General features: G+C 45.8%; 1 protein-coding gene across 13 annotated transcripts; it reads left to right on the top strand.

Moving 5' to 3' along the window:
• The first annotated feature begins 13,502 nt into the window (after nucleotides 1-13,502).
• LOC117847888 (uncharacterized) lies at nucleotides 13,503-20,605 on the top strand. 13 transcript variants are annotated; one of them, XM_034729187.2, is made up of 6 exons: nucleotides 13,504-14,078; nucleotides 14,180-14,248; nucleotides 15,512-15,554; nucleotides 18,227-18,265; nucleotides 19,738-19,852; nucleotides 20,377-20,605. In XM_034729187.2, the coding sequence occupies exons 2-6, from the start codon at nucleotides 14,206-14,208 to the stop codon at nucleotides 20,395-20,397; spliced, it is 261 nt and encodes an 86-aa protein (XP_034585078.1). In that variant the 5' UTR covers nucleotides 13,504-14,078; nucleotides 14,180-14,205; the 3' UTR covers nucleotides 20,398-20,605. The 13 variants fall into 13 exon arrangements, 5 of the variants coding, with proteins under 5 accessions (XP_034585078.1, XP_034585079.1, XP_034585075.1 ...); XM_034729188.2 differs by lacking the exon at nucleotides 19,738-19,852; XM_034729184.2 differs by having other exon boundaries at nucleotides 13,504-14,248.
• The last annotated feature ends 593 nt before the right edge of the window (nucleotides 20,606-21,198 follow it).

The following is a 21,198-nucleotide window of genomic DNA, read 5'->3' as shown; positions in this document are numbered from 1 at the left end:
TCATCTCTATGATTGCCTCTAGGGCATACCTCCAACAGTCTCCCACTTGCACTAGAGTCAATCTAGAAGGTACCTAATACCCATAGCTCTTACATGCGCATCATGCTTAGCCTGCGGGAGTGGTTTTGTCAACGGATCAGAAATGTTCAGATCCGTGTGTATTTTGCATATCTTGATCTCACCCCGGTTAACGAAGTCTCGAATGAGATGAAATCGCCGCATTACGTGTTTGTTCTTCTGGTGGTTCCTTGGCTCCTTTGCTTGCGCAATTGCCCCATTGTTATCACAGTAGAGATTCAATGGTCTGGACGCATTCGGGAACACACCAAGCTCAATGAGGAAATTCCTTATCCAAACACCTTCCTTCGCGGCTTCCGAAGCCGCGATGTACTCGGCTTCTGTCATAGAATCGGCCACCGTCTCCTGCTTGGAACTCTTCCAACTAACAGCACCACCATTTAGCGTGAACACAAATCCTGATTGTGACTTTGAATCATCTCTGTCGGTTTGGAAACTAGCATCGGTGTAACCTGTTACAACGAGCTCCTCCTCACCTCCATAGACGAGGAAGATATCTTTAGTCCTTCTCAAGTACTTAAGAATGTTTTTCACCGCTGTCCAGTGACTCTCACCTGGATCAGATTGGTGTCTGCTTGTCATACTTAGCGCATATGAAACATCTGGGCGAGTACTTATCATTGCATACATGATAGATCCAATAGCCGAGGCATATGGCACTCTACTCATGCGATCCCGCTCATCAGCAGTCGAAGGACACTGAGTCTTGCTGAGATGTATGCCATGTGACATAGGCAAGAACCCTTTCTTTGCCTCTTCCATGCTGAACCGCTTCAACACTTTGTCAATGTAAGTATCTTGGCTTAAACCTATAAGCCTTCTCGATCTATCTCTATAGATCTTAATACCCAGAATATATGCCGCTTCCCCTAAGTCCTTCATCGAAAAACTATTTTTCAGTGAAGTCTTTACGGACTCAAGCATAGGAATGTTATTTCCAATCAGTAATATGTCATCCACATATAAGATTAGAAATACTACAGAGCTCCCACTAACCTTCTTGTAAACACAAGACTCTTCTTCGTTCTTGGTGAAGTCAAACCCTTTGACCACTTCATCAAAACGAATGTTCCAACTCCTAGATGCTTGCTTCAATCCATAAATGGATCTCTGAAGCTTGCATACCTTTCCAGCATTTTTCGGATCGACAAAACCCTCGGGCTGTATCATATACACGTCCTCAGCTAGGTTTCCATTCAGGAAAGCTGTCTTGACATCCATCTGCCATATCTCATAATCGAAATATGCAGCTATAGCTAGAATAATCCGAATGGACTTAAGCATCACTACGGGCGAGAAGGTCTCGTCGTAGTCAACTCCTTAAACTTGTCGAAAACCTTTTTCTTCTTATAGGTCCACTTGCACTCTATGGCTTTAACACCATCAGGCGGGTCAACCAAGTTCCAAACTTGATTGTCTCCCATGGACTCTATTTCGGATTGCATGGCATTCTACCATTTTTCGGAGTCTGGGTCCATCATTGCTTCTGCATGTCACAGGCTCATCATTGTCCAACAATAATATTTCCCGCATTTCGCGGAGCCTTGCCGACCTTCGTGGTTGTGGCGGTGCTTCTCTTGCCATGGGCATCTCAACTTGTTCTGCTACGTTAGCATCACTCATTGATTCTTGCCCGATCGGCTCATCTTGAACTTCTTCAAGATGCACTGTCTTTCCACTCTTTTCTCCTTTGAGAAACTCTTTCTCTAGGAAAACCCCGTTCCGAGCGACAAACACTTTGCCTTCTGATCGGTTGTAGAAATAATATCCCAAAGTTTACTTTGGATATCCCACGAAAATGCACTTATCCGACTTGGGTGTGATCTTGTCCGACTGAAGTCGCTTGACAAACACTTCACATCCCCAAATCTTTAGAAAAGACAAACTAGGAACCTTTCCAGTCCATATCTCATATGATGTCTTAACTACGGATTTAGATGGTACCCTATTAAGTGTGAAAGCTGCTGTTTCTAGAGCATATTCCCAAAATGACAACGGTAGGTCCGACTGGCTCATCATTGATCGAACCATGTCTAACAAAGTTTGATTACGTCGCTCGGACACACCGTTTTCTTTGAGGTGTTCCAGGCGGCGTAAGTTGTGGAACAATTCCACAACTCTTTAGATGATTGCTAAACTCGTGGCTCAAATACTCGCCTCCACGATCAGATCGTAAGGCCTTAATTTTCTTGCCACGCTGATTTTCAACTTCATTCTGATGATTTTAGTAGACATAGCCATATCTACTAAAATCATCAGTGAAAGTTATGAAGTATTGGAATCCTCCTCTAGCCGTCGTGCTCATTGGTCCGCATACATCACTATGTACGAGTTCCAACAAGTCTACTGCTCTTTCAGGAAATCCTGTGAAAGACGTCTTGTTCATCTTGCCTAGCAAGCAAGCCTCACATGTCTCGTTTGATTCAAAATCAAACGAAGTTAGAAGTCCATCAGAATGGAGCTTCTTCATGCGCTTTTCACTTATATGACCCAAACGACAATGCCACAAGTAGGTAGGACTCAAATCATTAGGCCGAGGTCTTTTAGCACTTATATTACAGACAGGTGAACCATCAAGATTTAAAACAAATAATCCATTCACAATGGGTGCAAAAGCCATAAACATATTATTCTTAGAGATCACACAACCATTGTTTTCACTCGCAAATGAATAACCATCCTTCATCAATCATGAAGGAGATAAAATGTTTCGACTTAAACTAGGAACAAAATAACAATTATTCAACTCCATAATAAATCCTGACGGGAGGTGGAGTTGCATCGTCCCGACGGTCAACGCAGCAACTCTTGCATTATTGCCCACGCGGAAATCAACTTCTCCTCTTTCCACGCTTCTACTTCTTATCATTCCCTGCATCGAATTGCAAATATGAGCAACCGATCCGGTATCAAATATCCAAGAATTAATAATTGTATCAGCGAGAAATATGTTGTCTATAACGTTAACAACAAGCGTACCTGAGGTAGAAGTACTCTTACTTCCGCCATTCTTCAAGGAAGCTAGGTACTGCTTGCAGTTTCTCTTCCAGTGACCAAGTTCATGACAGTAAAAGCACTCTTTGTCTGGAGCAGGTCCAGGTCCAGCTTTAACCTTGGGCGGTGGGTTTGGCTTGGACGTTCCAGCCTTGCCCTTCTTCCTCCAAGAATTGCCCTTCTTCTTAAAGCTAGGCTTGTTCTGTATAGCCATCACATGGCTGGTACTAGCGCTTTTCTTGATATCAGCCTCTGCTGTTTTAAGCATGCCACACAACTCATTCAGACCCTTCTCCGTCCCATGCATATGGTAGTTCGAGATGAAGTTCCCATAGCTAGGCGGAAGAGACGAAAGAATGAAATCAGTGGCCAACTCTTGGCCCAGTGGGAAGCCCAGCTTCTCCAACCATTGAGTGTAACCAACCATCTTGATTACGTGTGGTCCTACTGCTCCGCCTTCTGCTAGCTTGCTCTCAACAAAGGCCTTAGACACATTGAACCTTTCAGTCCTGGCCTGTGTTTGGAATATGTCTCTAAGCGCCACGATCATATCGTGCACCTCATGGTTTGTTTCGAACTGCATTTGCAGCTCGGGTTCCATGCAAGCAAGCATAAGGCAGCTTACTTCAAGGTTAGCATCACATGCTTTCTTGTAAGCATTCTTAGCAGCAGCGGGTGCATCATCAGCAGGTTCTTCTGGTAGTGGGTTATCTAGAACATCTTCCTTTTTCTCAGCCCTGAGAACAATTCTCAGGTTACGGATCCAATCCGAGTAGTTTGTTCCATTCAACTTGTCCTTCTCAAGGACCGAACGCAAAGCAAACGGTGTAGTGCTGCTAGGTGCCATTTAATCTACAACAAAGTAATGCAAAATACAATAAGACAAACGTATCCATGATAGAGTAAATCATATTAAACTGTTTTAACAAAATCTACTCCCACTAAAATCAATATCCCTCTATTGAAACTTAGTGATTCAGGATCCACAACTAACAAGTCTACTAGTGAGCTTTAGCATCACCGCTAGCAAACGAGATAGATCGGTAAGCAACTTTTGCTAATCATATCACATATGACTCATGTTGTTGGGTGACATCTCTATGTCTCGGCGCCCAACCTTTATGCCCCAAGGTCCTTAACCGTTAAGATAACCTTGTTAAGCAAACCAACCCTTATGCGTGTAAGTGTCCGACACAAACCCGTCTAGTCAAGAAAAACTAGTGGCACCCTAATTTCATAGACCCATCACTAATTGTACAAGACATGGGATGGTGCAAGTTTTAGTTGGGAGGGCATACTAACTTAAACTTTGTGAGGGATCGTTCTACTTCTAACATCACAGCATGCAGAAAATAAAACATAAATAGAATAGCATTCACACAGCTGTGACACAGTATGGCCCGTTTTCATATGGTGATCTCCATCTCCATAGAACCTGTTCACCATGGTGATCTCCATCTCCATGTTCCATGTGCGCCATCCTCCTGGTGATGAGTCCTCCAAGAACTAGAACATGCTATTACGCCTAATAGCTAGTAAAGAATCTAGTAATGAAGATTACATAGTTGCTTGGATCATCACAGATTGGTACGCAGACCATTAAATACAATAAGGTGACAACACATATGGCTCCTGCCGTGTTGCCGTACGCGTGACACGCAAGTCACGAATGAGTTACACACATGCATCACATACACAAGGGGGCCATACTGATCACAAGATACAAACATACATCCTGCAAAACAGAGTTAGGCGTCCTAACGTTCCAAACTTCGGATGCCCGAAACACCATCTTCCAAGCCGAATTTGGGAAATCTAATTTCACCGAAAACGGCAAAGCCATTGAATTTCATGTGTAACTTTTTCTGTAGATCAATTTTTATATAAAATTCGCCCCGATCCGAGATCGTACCGAAAAGTTACGGCTGATTTACCGAAGCATACGCATACGGCAAAAATCCTGACCCCGGTAGTAGATCTCATCTACTATTGCACATCTAATGCGCCTGGCGTATGACCCTGGATTTCGATTCGACCAATCATATTGATCTTCGCTCACTGCAACTGGATTTACGTGTATCACTTAACTCCGATGGCGGAAACCGACCGGTAGGAGTATGTCGTTACACTACCATTGCAGGAAGGGCACGAAACCAGGACATAGATCAAACGGAAAACTCGCATATCTGCATATGCACACATCCCGAATCCAAAACTAAGCAGCTACGGCTCTTGATACCACTGTTGAGATACGAGGTAGGCTACGCTAGTGCAAATCAAAATTTCTACCGCGTATAACCAGGAAGAACTGCCGTATAAGGATCACGGGATTACCACTCGACGCACTACTGGTGCGGAAGATGTAGATATGCGTCGATGCAGTGAAGACGATCACGTAGTCGTACGTTGTCGATCAACGTAGTCGTACGTAGTCGATCACGTCAACGTCCAGCAGCTCCTCAGCAGCTCGACCACGTGCAGCAAGATCGCCCCCGGTGCCGCGGCTTGTCGTCGGCTCGTCGTGGCTCGTCGGTGGCTCGTCGGCGGCTCGTCCAAGTGCTGCAGGCGCAACACCTCCAAGGTATCCACACGTGCAGGGAGGAAGCGTCGCAAACCGGACTGCTAGATCCGCGAGTTGCAACAGGCGAGGGCGTGGGAGGCGCGGCAGGTGTGTTTCGCCAAAAAGGTGTAAACCCTAGGGCGCCCCCACCCCTCTATTTATAGAGGTTCCTGACGGGCCTCTAGGTCCGAGGCCCATTAGTACTTCTAAACCTAATCCAACTCGGATTAGATCCGAATTGGGCTTCCAGCCCCTTAAGTGTGTGACCCTATGGGTTCGGATACGTATAGACATGGCCCGAGTACTCCTACTCGGCCCAATAGTCGGTAGCGGCCTCTAGCAAGACGTGCCAACTCCTATACACACACGAAGATCATATCAGACGAACCATCACAACATAATATACATGCTATTCCCTTTGCCTCACGATATTTGGTCTAGCTTCAAGCCGACCGCTCTTTCTCGATCCTGTGATTCGGAATCCCTTTGTAGGTTAACTCTTAACCGTACGTAGCATGGCCATGCATTTTCGGATCCGATCACTCGAGGGGCCCAGAGATATCACTCTCAATCAGAGAGGGGCAAATCCCATCTTGATTGACCATGTCTCATAGCATGCTTCTTGACAAACCCGAAAGCTACCTTTATAACTACCCTGTTACGGCGTAGCGTTTGATAGCCCCTAAGTAGGTCGATCCACATCTAGAATACATGCGACAATCTCAGGTCTAAGGACAAAGCGTATATGTTGTTTAAAGAGAGAACTACTTCTCGTGTTGGGTCAGTCCTAGCACATGTCTCCACATGTGTCCACATTATTAGTTCAACATCTCCATGTCCATGACTTGTGAAACATAGTCATCAACTAATACATGTGCTAGTCTAATATTCATGTGTGTCCTCATATGAACTCCGACTAGGGACAACTTTAGAATAACCATACAAGTAAAGAGTTTCACATACAATTCACATAATTGCAAATCAATTCAAGTAGCCTTCAATGGATATTCAATGAACACAACATACAAATCATGGATACAAATGGAATATCATCATCTCTATGATTGCCTCTAGGGCATACCTCCAACAACAGGTCCTGCAGCGGTCATTCCTCACGTTGGGTCCTTGCATTCAGCCTTTCCGGCTATGTCGACCAGTCATTTGTATTTTTATTGATGGCACATTTCTGACTAGAAGGTACAAGGGAACAATATTGACAGCTGTTGGGACCGATGGCAACAACTAGGTGTTGCCTCTTGGGATCGCATTTGTGGGGGAGTCTGGAGATAGCTAGTATTGGTTCCTCGAGAGGGTGAAGAACATGATTGTGATGGATGTTGAGGGGCTTTGTCTTATTCATGATCGGCACAAAGGCATTATGCAAGCAATCGAAGACCTATAGAATGGAAGTCAGGAGCGTTTCAGGGCGCCGATATGGCCGGACTTGAAGAGTAGGTGGTGCATGAGGTATATGGGTGCAAACTTTCATAAGCAATTCAAGAGCAAGACCCTTATGAAATTGTTCAAGCGCTTGTGCAGCCATAATCAGGAGAAGAAGTTTAACCTGTTGTGGAAGAAACTTGAGGACCTCACAAAGAAGCAATGCGAGGAACTGGGTCAATAGTGAGGCCGACCACCCTGTGTCTCTGGAGGATGTCGGGCTCAACGGTCCAAATGTCAGGCACAGACGGGGAAGATCCATCAAGAGCTTCTCACAGTGGATTGAGAATGAACCGAAGGAAAAGTGGTCATTACTCTTTGATGACGGAGGTGCACAATGGGGTATAATGACGATAAACCTAGCTGAGGTTTACAACTGGGTCCTGCGCGGTGTTCGGGGCCTGCCCCTTGTTGGTATTGTGGAATTTTACCTATACCGCACCATGAAGTATTTTAGGGAAAGGTACCAGTTGGCTGATAACTCAATATGCGGCAACCACATAATCTATGGGTACAAGATGACAGAGTACATGGAGGGTGCGATTAACAAATCTCATTTGCATCGTGCGAAAGAAGTGGGAGCCGTGGAACGCTGGTTCGAAGTTGTTTGCAGGGACAAAGTTCGAATGGGCGGGAGGCGCGAGAGACACACACATGAGTGCACCATTAGCAATGAAGGTTGTGTTTGCTCTTGCCACATGCCAAGGTTGCTTCACAGGCCTTGCACCCATGTCATTGTTGCATGCATCGAGGCGGGGGGCTTCAACCCCGTCGTTTCGTGTCGCACTATTTCCTGAAAGAAATCATATGGCAAACTTGGAGGAACGAGATTTATGGATATCGTTTACTAGGAGAGTTTGTCAACAATCCTGAGAATGCCGCCCGCTACATTCCTGACCTTGATCCAGAAATGTTCCAAGGGGTCGGGCGACGTGGGAACAGACGTATCCGTAACGACATGGATCAATCTGAAGCAGGTCCTGATGTTCGACACTGCTCCAAGTGCCATGAAGCCGGTCACACCTACAAGAACTGCCCGGCAACGACGTATGGAAGTGCGAGCACCCAAGCTGCATCTAATAACTTGTAATGCAATGTAATATTTATCTTAAGTGTGTTATTATAACTTAAGTTGTGGCCCTAATGTAATGTAATGTTTATTTGGTTTTGTGGTCAAAACGTAATGTAATGTAATATTTATCATGGACGCTTTTATTTGTAATAACTCATGTGCTGTGTATTTTATTTCTCTTACGTCTTCAAATCTTTATTTTTTCATTACTTGTGTTACAAGTATGGCGCACCCAGTTCCACAGGGGTACCAGACCCCTGAGTTGCTTGACCCTACCTTGGACGGCCTGCACAGGTCGTAAATGTCAGCCGTACGAGGTTCGACTCTCGGCACGTTTCGGGCATGTAACATGCTCTCGACCATGCCGATCGACACACGTTGGATCCCCAGGTATATCATACTTAGTAGAACTTGTGTGTTAAGTTCAACGATTAATTTGTTTAAACTAATTAATTTTTTGCATGATACAGGTTACGTGCGGTGGGCCTTCTCCATGTAGCTAGGTTAGTGGAGGGTGACATGGTCGACAGCGCTGCGCGACGCGGTGAGAGGTCCACACGGTTCCAGTTTGACATGTCGCTGTTAGCAGCTCTGCTAGACTGGTGGTAGCCGGAGACGCACACCTTCCACCTCCCGGTTGGTGAGATGACCCCCACACTGGAGGACATCTCCATGCTACTTTGCCTTCCACTTGCAGGGCTCGCCGTAGCCGCGATGGACGCGCCGCCTACCTGGCATGATGAGCTGCTGGGTCGGTTTGCGGACATTCACCGTGTGGATGGTGCCCCGCCGTACCGCACTTTTAGCTCCACACACGGGCCCACGAAGGCATGGCTCCAGCAGTTTAGTGTGAGTATTTAATTACCTGCATGTCCAATTAATTTTTTGTAACTTGTTCATAATTTTGACCCAAATTTGGAATTTGTTTGCAGGCCGAGTACTTGAGAGCCGCCGCCGCCGATGCCACAGTAGCGTGACACTTAGAGGTGTACCTGTTGTGGCTCTTCGGCTGGATCTTGTTGTGCACGTCGCAGGGGAATTCGGTGCCTAAGCACCTTCTTCCTTACGCGAGGGCTATTGCGGAGGCCCCGCTCGACGAGGTTCCACAGTACAGTTGGGGTTCAGCTGTATTGGCGGCCACCTATAGGGGTCTTTGCACGGGCTGCTGCAAGATAATTTTGGCGGAGCCAATCTTCCTTGGCTGCCCGTTGCTGCTTCCGCTGTGGTCGTACGAGCGGTTCCCGATAGGGCGACCCCATATTGACATGTCCCCCTACCCCGAGGGTTTCAATGATGACGACGTTGACAGGCCCACGATGGGGTCGTTGTGGTGCCTGAGGAAGGTATGATTCTTCAACTACAATTATTCGATTCATATTACAATTATTCGAAGTCATAAATGCCAAATTGTGATTTTATTTGTTGCAGGGAATATGGGTGGGGGTGCAGACGAAGAAGTCATACCCAGACTTCGTCGGTCTGTTCGATGCTCTTGTCGACACCAACTTGAGGTGGAGAACCTACAACTTCAAGGAGGTGCAGGCTCGTGCCCCGCATGGCCTCTCTTCACTGTGCCATCGGGACATGGAGTACTGGAGGACGATGAGGCCACTAGTCTACGACATCCACATCGAGGACTACGCGGTTCACCGTGTGATGAGGCAGTTTGCCCTGTACCAGTACTCCCCACTTCCGGTTACTTCTGTTGTCCCGACCGCCGTTCACAGGTACACCCCCAGCCTTTTGATTCACCTTGAAATATTAATTTTTCATTTATTTAACTTGTGCAACGATGGTTCCGTTAGGGCTAGCCATCAGGGTGGTGGTGGTGGTGGTAGGCCCGGAGTCCAATGGGCTCCGAGGATGGTTCAGTGGGTCGACATGTGGATGACCGCACTAGACGAGGTGGTGCAGGAGGCCCGTGCACACGACGACGGCGCTTTCATAGCGTACCTTCGGTGGTTCTTACCGAGGACCAGGACGCAGGTCACGTATGTTCTGAGGGAACCACCGATGGAGATCGCGTCAGTCACGCAGACGTACCTGCGTTCGAGAGATGTCAACTTCGACTACGTGGTAAGCTACTGTATTATTTTTGTTACTCAACTTGCATCATTTGGTGTGACTAACTTGAACCATTTTCTCTCCCCAAAAGTATGACGTTATTGCTGAGGTAGCCACAGAGCTGACGTATGGCATCGACCACTACGACGACATGACTGCTCATCAGCACCACATGCTGTACAGGAGGGCTCGGGACGCCTGCAGTAGGTTCATGAGGGCCGTAAGCTGCTGTGGCGGTCACGGGGATGTCGTATTTCCACCACGGGCGTCCTACCCCCGTTCGTCCTCTCCAGCTCCTACTCAGCAGGCTGGTACGTCCTCTCAACCGCCTGTTCGTCCGCCACCGGCCGGGACGTCATACGCCGCACCAGCACCACCACCGTCTTGGTATGTCACACCTGGTCCGTCCACCGTTCTGCAGACCGTGGATGGGTTTCGGAGGACTCCATCGACGAGGGACAGAGGTCCAGTGCCCACGCTTGGATTGATGACCTTTTCCAAGTCGAGCCTGACGTGATCGGTCGCTCCTAGTTGCCTGACGCCCTGAGGGTCCTCCACCAGGCGCAACCCAGTACTTCGTGACACCACCTACGGCGGCACCACCAGAGGCGGCATCGGGAAGATGTCCGACTCGCGACGTTGGCTCGCCGAAGCTGTTGATGTACGACCAGCAGCAGACCAGAGCAGCGCAGCGGGCAGCGAGGCGTGGTCGTGGTGCCGGTGAGCCTCGTTTCAAGCGAGGACGCATTTAGTGCGTAGGATGACTTGTATCTTTTATCATGTGTACGATTGTGTAACGTACGATGTGTACTCATTTGCGAACTACTCTATCTAGATCAGAAGTTTAATGCTTTCAATGATTCCATGCGTTCACTATACATGTCTAAACAATTTTGAAATAATTATTAAAACTACATAATTGAAATAATCGATCAAAAGGAAGGACAAATATGCGGCAAATAACGAAGTACATGACCTAAGGACAACACAACAAAAGGTCCAACAGTACACAACATTATCCATGAATAAACCATGAAACTAGCCAATAATAGAGACTACTCAGTACAACGAGGCCACTTTCCCTTCCTTAGGGCATCGGGATTCTCCTCGATCGCTGCTTTTCGCTCGGCGTGCACGCTCAAGCTTCCCCTCCCTCTCCTCCCTCTTCGCAGCAACACGCCTCCTTTCCTCCTCTTCCTTGTGCTCCTTCTCTGCAGCCTCCTCTCTGAGTCTCTTCTCCATCATCTTCTTGTTCTCTACCGCCCACTGCAACATGTACTACATCTCCTCCTTGTCTTCAAGCTTGATCTTAGTGTCAATCCACTGCTTAAAATCCCAGAGCGGTGGAGGGTTTTGCAACAAATGTAATTGTTACAAAATAAAAAAATCATGCAAGAGGTCATATGACACGAAATAATTATTACAGAACATCAATTCCTCACCATCTTGTTAATGCGGCGCTGATGAAGCAAAGGCTCAAACTGAAAGTTTGAACACATCCAGTACCTCTGCCTGTACGTGTCCTCTACATCGGACTTGGCTACCTTGCAAGGATCGCCGCAAAAGCACATGGGTACTGGAATACCACTAGGCAGAGGCAAAAGGTCGAAGGCATTTCCGATCAACGGAACACCACTCCACCTTTACCATTTTCGTTGTAAGAATCGAAAGCAACTAACATTAAACCATACGACTAGCAGTTAACGTAATAACGTGCACTGAGATTACCTTGTTTCCTAGCTTTTCCACGTCTTGACATCCTACGGTTGTATAATATAAATATTAAAATTGCATCAAACTATACTGCGCTAGATTTACTATGAACTAAATACTGAATCTACTATACTAACTAATCTAGATTTTTTACATCTAAAACCACCAGATATTTCTAAATCTACTATACTACGAGATTGAAAAACATACCTGTTGACGATAGCTTCTTCCCCTTCTTTTCTCTCTTTCTTTCTTTCTTTCCTTCCTTCTTTCCCTTCTTTCCTATCTTCCTTTCCTTCCTTCTTTCCCTTTCTAGTTCCCCTTGCACTCTTCGTAAACCGAGCGAGCGTGGCACTTAAATAGGGTGAACCCCCGCCAGTTCATCTGGTGGGGGCACCTCGATCCACGTGCGCACTACTTTAGCGGCAGCGGTAAGGGGGTGAGGGCCTTACCACCGGTTGAAACGGTGGTAGGGCTCTCCCGCCTGCTGAAATGGCGGCAGGAACCCGCGTAGGGGCTGTCAGACCCCTTACCATACCGCCATTTCAGCGACCGGTATAAGCCTATTTTTACAAATTTTTTATTCGACTATATATTTCTGCAAAATTAAAAAAAATATAAAAATAAAAAAATTGCTCTCTCTCTCTCATCTAGCTAGCTAAGCCAGGCCTTGCATATCCGTTGTGTTCCGTGTGTGCTCTCACATCATATATTATGGCCCCTTTTGGTAGGGCTTCGGCTGCGGCTTCTCCACCGGTAGAAGCTAAATCCCTACCAAACGATCTCCACCAAAACGGCTTCGGGGAAGAAGCCCTTCCGAACCCGCTCTCTAGAGCCATTTGACGGAGAAGAAGCCCAAAAAACCGGCTCCCCGTGGCTTCTTCCCGTCGTTCCCACCCTTGCCCTCGGGGAGCCCGCGGGTGGAGGTGAAGGGTGCGGTGGAGGCGGTCTAGCGGCGCAGTGGAGTCGGAGCAGCGAGATGGAGGCGGAACGACGTGGTGGAGGTGGCCTGGTGGCGCGGCGTGGCACTGGAGGCGGAGCGGCGTGGGGATGGAGGCGCAGCGCGGTGGAGGGCAGGGACGGCGGCGCTAGGGGCCGATGGCGAAGCGGAGGCGCTGGGGCGGCCGACGGTGGAGCGGAGGCGCTGAGGTGAGCGGATAAGGCAGGCGGAGGCGCTGAGGCGAGCGGATAAGGATGGCGGAGGCGGTCAGGCGGATAAGAATTAAAGGAAAGAGAAAAACAGAAGGGAGAAAAAAAAAGGGAAAGAAAAAAATAAGGAAGTGTATTATGGACATTTCATATTTTTATCCATGTTACTCATCCAGGAGAGCCCGTTTTGCCAAACATTTTTCCATCCAGACTAGGTGAAGCTAAAAAAATTGTTTCATCGAAGAAGCCATAGCCACAGCTATGTTAACCACAGCTACAGCCTGCCAAACTAGCATGCCTATTTGTAGTTATATCGCTGGAAGATTTGGAGGTCTGCCGGAGCCTCTCGGTTGATTGGCCAATCCTGTCATGCCGCGTGTGACTTTATCGTGAAGGAAAAATATTTACCGCACGGAGCCACGCGAGTGTCGGCACGCGGCAGTTTTCCGTAGACTCATCCGTTCAACGCAGGCCAACGCGTGAGACCTACGCGTCATCCTTGCCCGCGCACGAAATCGCCTGCATCTGCTTGGTCACGCCTCGGTCTTGTCCTCACCTCGCACGCCATCACCTCGTCGCCGCCTCCTCACCCTCTCCTCCCGCGCCGTCGCCGGCCTTCTCCGAGCCAACGTTCCGCCTCATCTTACAAATCGGGGGCCTTTGGCTGCCCTGTGCTGGATCCGCCGCCGCCAGCTCCAACTTCGTTCCTTTTGCCGTCAGCAACCACGATGGTGCGGGCGGCGGGCCAGGCTGGTCCGAGCGGCGCTGGTCGTCGCCTCGGAGGCGCGGGCGATGTTGGTGGTGCAGTCAGTCGGCATCGACGGGATGCCCCGCCCGGTCTGTTGGTGGTGCGAGCGGCACATTCAACAGGACCGACCGGTCGGGCCATGGTCGAGCGGCGCGGCCACGATAAGTGACGACGAGGTGAAGAGAGCACTGGCCGGTGGCTCACACCGCCATCTTTGCCATGCATGAGGTCCATGACCGCTCGCAGCTGTTGAGATCGAGGTTCGTCCCCTTCCATCATCCTCTGGTGCGCCTGCCCGTGCTGTGCTTCCTGTTCTGTGCGCTGCCACTGAGCTCACCAAGGCACCATGCCCTTGTGCCAGGAGCGCGTTGCCGACGGCCATGCTTGATGCCCATCGACTCAGCCACCGTCCTCATGGGTCATGGCCGAGGTGATTTTGTTGTTCTTGCTGCTGCCAGTACTTGCACTTTAGGTGCTTGATTAAATGACCGTTACAGATGATAAATTCATTGCATCTTTTTTCAATACATATCCCCGATGGCCTTTGTAATCAGTATGAGAAATTCATAGGACACGTTGAGATCTCTATTATTCTATTTTGCAGGTAAATGTTCCTTTCAGTTTCATAGCCATGCATATTTTTGCCTTCCATTTCTGAAAGCCCTCCTTGAGGTCTGCTGCTCAGCCAGATAACGATATCTTGGTGCTGCTTCTATGAGAGTGTGAAAGGGCAACTTTTCTTCAATAATTGGAAACTATTCCAACTGTTATGGTGATATAGCGAACCAACCAATTGAACTGGTGTCCTCTTAATAAATTTGTGGCTGCAGTACATGACTCCGTACCTTCACTTTTGGCATGTGCAGCAAGCTCTGTTTCAGTCTGAGTGCTCTGTGAACCACTCAGCCTATCTATTGGATGATGTTCTGGAGTGAGTTGTATTTTCCACATGTTAGAAGGATACTCACAAACTAGCACTATCTAAAACTTTGCCTTTCAAGTTGATGGAGACTCACAGAATTTTATGGAAGAATGTTTGAGATAATTGCCTACAAATCATAAATTTCTAGGTTTCTCTTTACAGAAAAGTTTGTTACAAGGTCCATTAGCACAATCTGTGGCATTCAGTGCAACTATTGATATGTTATATCATCTGTTCCCAAAGACCTGATGAAATACTCCTTTGTTTCATTGCTTACTAAATAGATATGGAAAATTATCTGTATATGTAAAATGGGTTAGATGCTCTCATTGGATGTCTTTTACATATTTATTTGTATGGAGTGAAATGAGCTGTTCTAATTATATATCTTGCCTTTCCTGTCATTTCAATATTTGTTCATTTGAGTAATATCTTTTTTTTTTCATGTAATGAGCCTTCATAAACTATGTCTATTCAGATATCAAAGTTTTGCTAATTAATGTTCAATTTTTCTGTATAAGGTATATATCTTAGTGTCCTTAAATTGGATAATTTATAGTTTTCTTGGCTATGCTTATTTGTATGGATATATTTGAAGGATGCTGAAAAAAATCATATTAAGACCACTCGGCTATGCTTATTTGCTGCCACTAATGTATGTTAATGATGAAACTACTTTTCTTTCTTTCTTGACGTTCCTTCCTTTTTCTCATTCATTCATATCGTCAATGATCAACTTCTCTTTCAACATTCGTTTCAAATTGTGTGCAGGATGGTTGTCTACTCCTAAATTATTTATTTTTGTGTCTTTCAGGTAAGCTCCATATTTCTTTTTCTTTGCGCCTGCACACTTCATTCCAGCAGAGTAATTGCTACAGTGTTAAGCTCATGACCTTCCTTTGTTAAAACCCAGTATGCTGTTTATTTTCATTTGCTAAAGTTTAATGGTAGGAAAAAGAGAAAAGTTGATACGGATGTTATCCCGATCTTCATGACGTAGGATCCCGAACAAGATAACTAGCTATAGAACAGCTAAGATAACTTGTTGCAAGCAGCGATAACTAGTGCAACCTGTCAAATAAAACTTGAAGCCAACCACCATCTTTTTTTTTTCTAGAATACGCAGGAGAACTGCGCATCATTCAATTAAGAGGAAGGTAAAAACGATGTTTGTACAACGCGGGCTATTAACCGAGCACTAGCACACGGTAATGGAAATAGACAGAGATTACATTTGTTAAAAGGGGGGCGTCTACTAGCAGAATTTAAGACATAGAATTTGCAATGCTAGCTAATGATTAGGAGGCTTCCAACCAAAAGCTTCCATGTTTCGGGCACCACTTTGAGCCCAAAGCGATGCTTCTTCGATAATGAGCGGCATGAGCTGTTGCGGTGTTCTAGCAACGTCAGTTGCAAAGGCTCGGCCGTTCCTCTCTTTCCATAACCTCCAGCAGACCAGCATGACTGTAGAATCCAGGCCTCTAGCTTTGATGTTGGTCATATTAGCACGGATAGACAACCACCAATCAATCAAGTTGGAATTTGGGGTGAGGTTCGGTAACTGGTTGTTAGTCATTAGCCCAACATGAAGCCACACCTGACGGGAGTAGTCGCAATGACTGAATAGGTGATCCACCGTTTCAGCTTCTTGGCCACAGAGATTGCACTCATCAGTATTCTGCAACCCATGCCGTTTGCGCCTTGCGGCGGTCCAGATCCTGCCCTTGGCCGCGAGGCAAATGAAGAACTTAACTTTCAAGGGTGCCCAAGTGCACCACACGGTCCTGAAGATCGGCGAAACAGTGGAGCCACGGAAGAACATATGGTATGCCGATCGGGCGGAGTATGTCCTGCAGGCTTCCCAACGCCAGGAGATGACATCCTCGACGCCGGCCTGCAAATGGACAGTGGCAACCGTATGCCAAAGCTGGACATACTGCCTAATGCCGCTGACTGTAGCTCGTCCGACAATATCGCGAATCCACACCTTGTCTGTCAGGGCAGCCGCTACGGTTCTGGTTCTTCTTGTTTTGGGTTTGACCATAGCACAAAGGTCTGGTGCGAGGAAGCATGGTGAGGAGTCCCCCAGCCAGTTGTCCTCCCAGAAAAGAGCCGCATTACCATCACCTAGCTGAACTAGGATCGATGCTTGGAAGATACTTCGCAGGTTCTTGTCTCTGTCATAATCAGTGCTTAATTGGATCCACTGGCAACTACCATCTTTAACCGGCAACCTGAATCGAGGATTCGCCCAACTACACTCTCAAAGAATCAACCAACACAACCTGGAATCAATGGATCAGGAGCACCAATTGGGAGCTGATGACACGGCCGCTTCTGTAATCCCTCAAGGAAATCACAAGAGCAAAGGGGTAGAGATCCCTCTTTGAATTTGTTAGCACATAGCTGAACAAAAGGGGTTCTATTTCATTATCAGAAAGTCTTGTGTAATCTCTAAGATACATGGGGTATTTATACTAGGAACATTCCTCCAAGTTGGGTGTGAAATTGACTTGAAGTTTCTGGAGATAAGCTAGCTAAAAGGTCATCCCGAGAAGCAACTCCCGTCAGTTCTGGTGCATCTCCTCAACTTCTGGCAGTGGTCATTAAAATGACCATTACTCCGTATTGGGAAGTCCAAATGACGAGCTGTTTGTTGGGTTGGAAACTAGACTTGAGTGAGCTTCCAATCATGTGTATCATGTACCGCGAGTCCTTGCAGATTGGTACAGACTTGCACGAGAAGTTGAAGGTGTAACCTGTCTCAACTCAAGGTCCTGCGCATGTAACTTGTCTCAGCTTGGACAGCCACCTTGTTGGTCTTCATGTAACCTATCCTTGACTTCACATAAGCCTCTTCTTTTTTCATGTAACCTTTCTCCACCGAGTGTCATCTATGACCTCATGTGTAAACCTTAAAATAATAAGAGTACAACACTTAGATAGTAAACAATTCTCATTCGTGTGTAACTTAAATTCAGCAAGGAGAGAATTCACCTCTTGTTGTAGCTTCTTGGCACGACTTCATGTAACCGGCCCTTGGTTTACATTGTTTGGTGTGGCTTGTTCATCCACTTGTGTAACTGGTTCATGGTTTACGTATGATGTTTTAGGATGGGGGGGGGGTGTCCGTATCATCCTCCCCCTCTTGAAAAGGAGTCATCCTCTACTCTAATTCTTCTAAGCCCATGAATGGTTATAGATCAGCAACATTGAATGTTGTACTGACACCATAATCTTCAGGAAGGTCAATCTTGTATGCATTGTCATTGATTCGTGCCATCACTTTGAATGGACCATCTCCTCGTGGCATCAACTTTGATTTACACCTTTCAGGAAAGCGATCCTTACGTGGATGTACCCAAACTAGATCACCCTGTTCAAATATCACTTTCTTCTGATGCTTGTTTGCCTTGGCTGCAAAATACTTCACCTTCTTATCAAGTTCTTCCTTGGTCTTCTCATGTATCTTCTTTATGTATGCAGCACGCTTGGAGGCTTCCATGTTACTTCGTTCCTGCAAAGGTAATGGCAACAAATCTATGGGAGTATTTGGTTTGAAACTATAAACAATTTTGAATGGACACATTTTGGTTGTAGAGTGTATTGCCCTATTATATGCAAATTCAACATGCGGCAAACACTCTTCCCACTCCTTCAAATTGTTTTTTTATCACAGCTCGCAATAGCATTGAAAGTGTTCGATTCACCACCTCAGTTTGTCCATCTATTTGCGGATGACATGTGGTAGAAAACAGCAGCTTCGTTCCAAGTTTTGCCCAAAGTGTCTTCCAAAAATAACTCACAAACTTAGTGTCACGATCTGAAAAAATGGTCCATGGCATTCTGTGCAACCTCACAATTTTCCTAAAAAATAAAGTAGCTATGTGGGAAGCATCATCACTTTTATTACAGGGTATGAAATGCGTCATTTTTGAGAACCTATCAACAACCATAAAAATGGAATCCCTCCCCCTCTTTGTCCTAGGTAAACCCAAAACAAAATCAATGCTAATGCCCTCCCAATGAACACTAGGAATAAGCAATGGAGTGTATAAGCCATGAGTGTTCTGCTTTGACTTAGCTTTGTGGCATGTGACACAACACTGCACAAGTCTCTCAACGTCTCTTCTCATCTTTGGCCAATAGAAGTGGTCGCCCAGCATCTCATAGGTCTTATCTCGCCCAAAATGACCCATCAAACCACCTGCATGTGCTTCCTACAGCAACAAAAGTCTAACAGAACAATTTGGAACACATAATTTGTTAGCTCGAAATAAAAATCCATCATGCATGTGGTATTTTTCCCATCCTTTCCCTGTTGTACATTTGGCATAAGGTTCTTAAAATTCATAAACAACAGAGTATAATTTTTTTATGCTCTCTATTCCCATCACTTTTACCTCAAGTTGATTCAACAGAATATTTTTTGCGGGATAAAGCATCAGTAACAATGTTATCTTTACCTATCTCATACTTCACAATGTATGGGAAAGTCTCAATAAATTCAACCCACTTGGCATGTCGACGGTTCAGTTTAGCTTAGCCTTTCAAGTGTTGCAAAGCTTCATGATCTGAATGGATAACAAATTCTTTTGGTCACAAATAATGTTGCCAAGTCTCAAATACTCTTACTCTTACCAAAGTGTACAATTCCTTGTCATACACGGAGTAATTCAGCTGTGCTCCTCCCAACTTCTCGCTGAAGTATGCAACTGGTTTTGCATCTTTCATGAGCACTCCTCCAATTCCAATCCCACTTGCATCACATTCAACCTCAAAGGTTTTTGTGAAATTTGGCAACACAAGTAGGGGTGCTTCCGTCAACCGTTTCTTCAATTCATGGAAAGCTTTTTCTTGTGGCTCACCCCATTTGAACACAACACCTTTCTTCATCAACTCATTTAATGGAGCAGTGATGGTACTGAACTCTTTGACAAATCTTCTATAAAAACCAGCAAGGCCATGAAAACTTCTCACTTGTCTTACATTCTCAGGTGTTGGCCATTCCTTGATTGCTGCAACCTTGGATTCGCCCACTTGAATTTCTTGTCCAGAGACAACAAAACCAAGAAACACAACTTGATGTGTGCAAATGGTGCACTTCTCAAGGTTAGCAAACAATTGTTCTTTCTAAGCACATCCAAAACTTGTTGTATGTGCTCAGCATGTTCCTCCAATGTCTTGCTGTAAATTAAGATGTCATCAAAGTAAACAACAACAAATTTTCCAATGAAAACTCTCAAGACATGATTCATCAATCTCATGAAAGTGCTAGGGGCATTAGTCAAACCAAAAGGCAACTAACCCTTCATATAGCCCAAACTTTGTTTTGAAAGCAGTTTTCCACTCATCTCCAATTTTCATTCGAATTTGATGGTAACCACCACGCAAATCAATTTGGAAAATATCATAGAACCACTCAATTCATCAAGCATATCATCTAGCCTAGGAATAGGATGTCGATAGAGAATAGTGATATTATTGATGGCTCTACAATCCACACACATTCTTCATGTACCATCTTTCTTTGGAACCAAAATAACAGGGATATCACAAGGACTTACGCTTTCATGCACAAAACTTTTATCTAAAAGTGCTTGTACTTGCCTTTGAATTTCCTTTGTTTATTTCAGATTGGTGCGGTACATGGATGATTGGGCGATGCAGCCCCTGGAATGAGATCAATTTGATGCTTAATGCCTCACAATGGTGGCAGTCCAGCAAGGGTTTTCTCTGGAAAGACATCCTTGTAGTCCTGCAAAAGATGTGAAATAACACTAGGAAGAGATCTTATGTTGTTAGCTGAAAGCAATTTGTCTTTGTACACAAGTACAATGAATGTTTGGTATGGGTTGCGCCTCACATCTCTCGATTTGGTGACTAACATTATCAGATTATTCCCCTCTCTTTTCTTTTGATCTCTCTCATTTGGCTTGTGGCTCTCACTTACCGATTTGTGGACCACAATCAAATTATTTTTCTCTCTTTCTTTCTCACTCTCACCCTTTACTTTAGAGCTCTTTTGCAAGTGTTCAGCTAGGATTTGTTGAGGTGCCATTGGCTTAAGTATCAAGCTCTTTCCCTTCCACTTGATGGTGTATTGATTTGTGCGACCACAATTGAGAGGTGAACAGTTATATTGCCATGGCCTTCCCAACAGCAGATGGCATACTGTCATTGGCGCCACATCACACTCTATGGTGTTAACATATTCACCAACTTTGAATGGAACTTTCACCCTATATCCAATCTTGATATCTTCAGTATCATTTAACCATTGTACATGATATGGATGAGGATGTTGCAGCAACTTCAAGCCAAGTTCATCAACCATCTCACGGCTAGCAAGATTGTGGCAGCTTCCACCATCAATGATCACCTTGCATACCTTGCCTTCAACCTTGGCTCTTGTTTGGAATAAATTGTGCCGCCCTTCATTTGCACACTCAAAATTT

Source organism: Setaria viridis, chromosome 3 (genome assembly GCF_005286985.2).
Source record: "Setaria viridis chromosome 3, Setaria_viridis_v4.0, whole genome shotgun sequence".
NCBI classification, from domain to species: domain Eukaryota; kingdom Viridiplantae; phylum Streptophyta; class Magnoliopsida; order Poales; family Poaceae; genus Setaria; species Setaria viridis.
This window is presented reverse-complemented; position numbering and strand designations above follow the sequence as displayed.

What these genes read in the sequence shown, in the direction of transcription:
- LOC117847888 (XM_034729184.2), top strand. Translation starts at nt 14,038, where the DNA reads ATGCATGAGGTCCATGACCGCTCGCAGCTGTTGAGATCGAGGTTCGTC. An exon ending in CCTCATGGGTCATGGCCGAG is followed by an intron (nt 14,249 to 15,511) that starts GTGATTTTGTTG and finishes AATTGTGTGCAG; the next exon opens with GATGGTTGTCTACTCCTAAA. An exon ending in TTTATTTTTGTGTCTTTCAG is followed by an intron (nt 15,555 to 18,226) that starts GTAAGCTCCATA and finishes TTATGTATGCAG; the next exon opens with CACGCTTGGAGGCTTCCATG.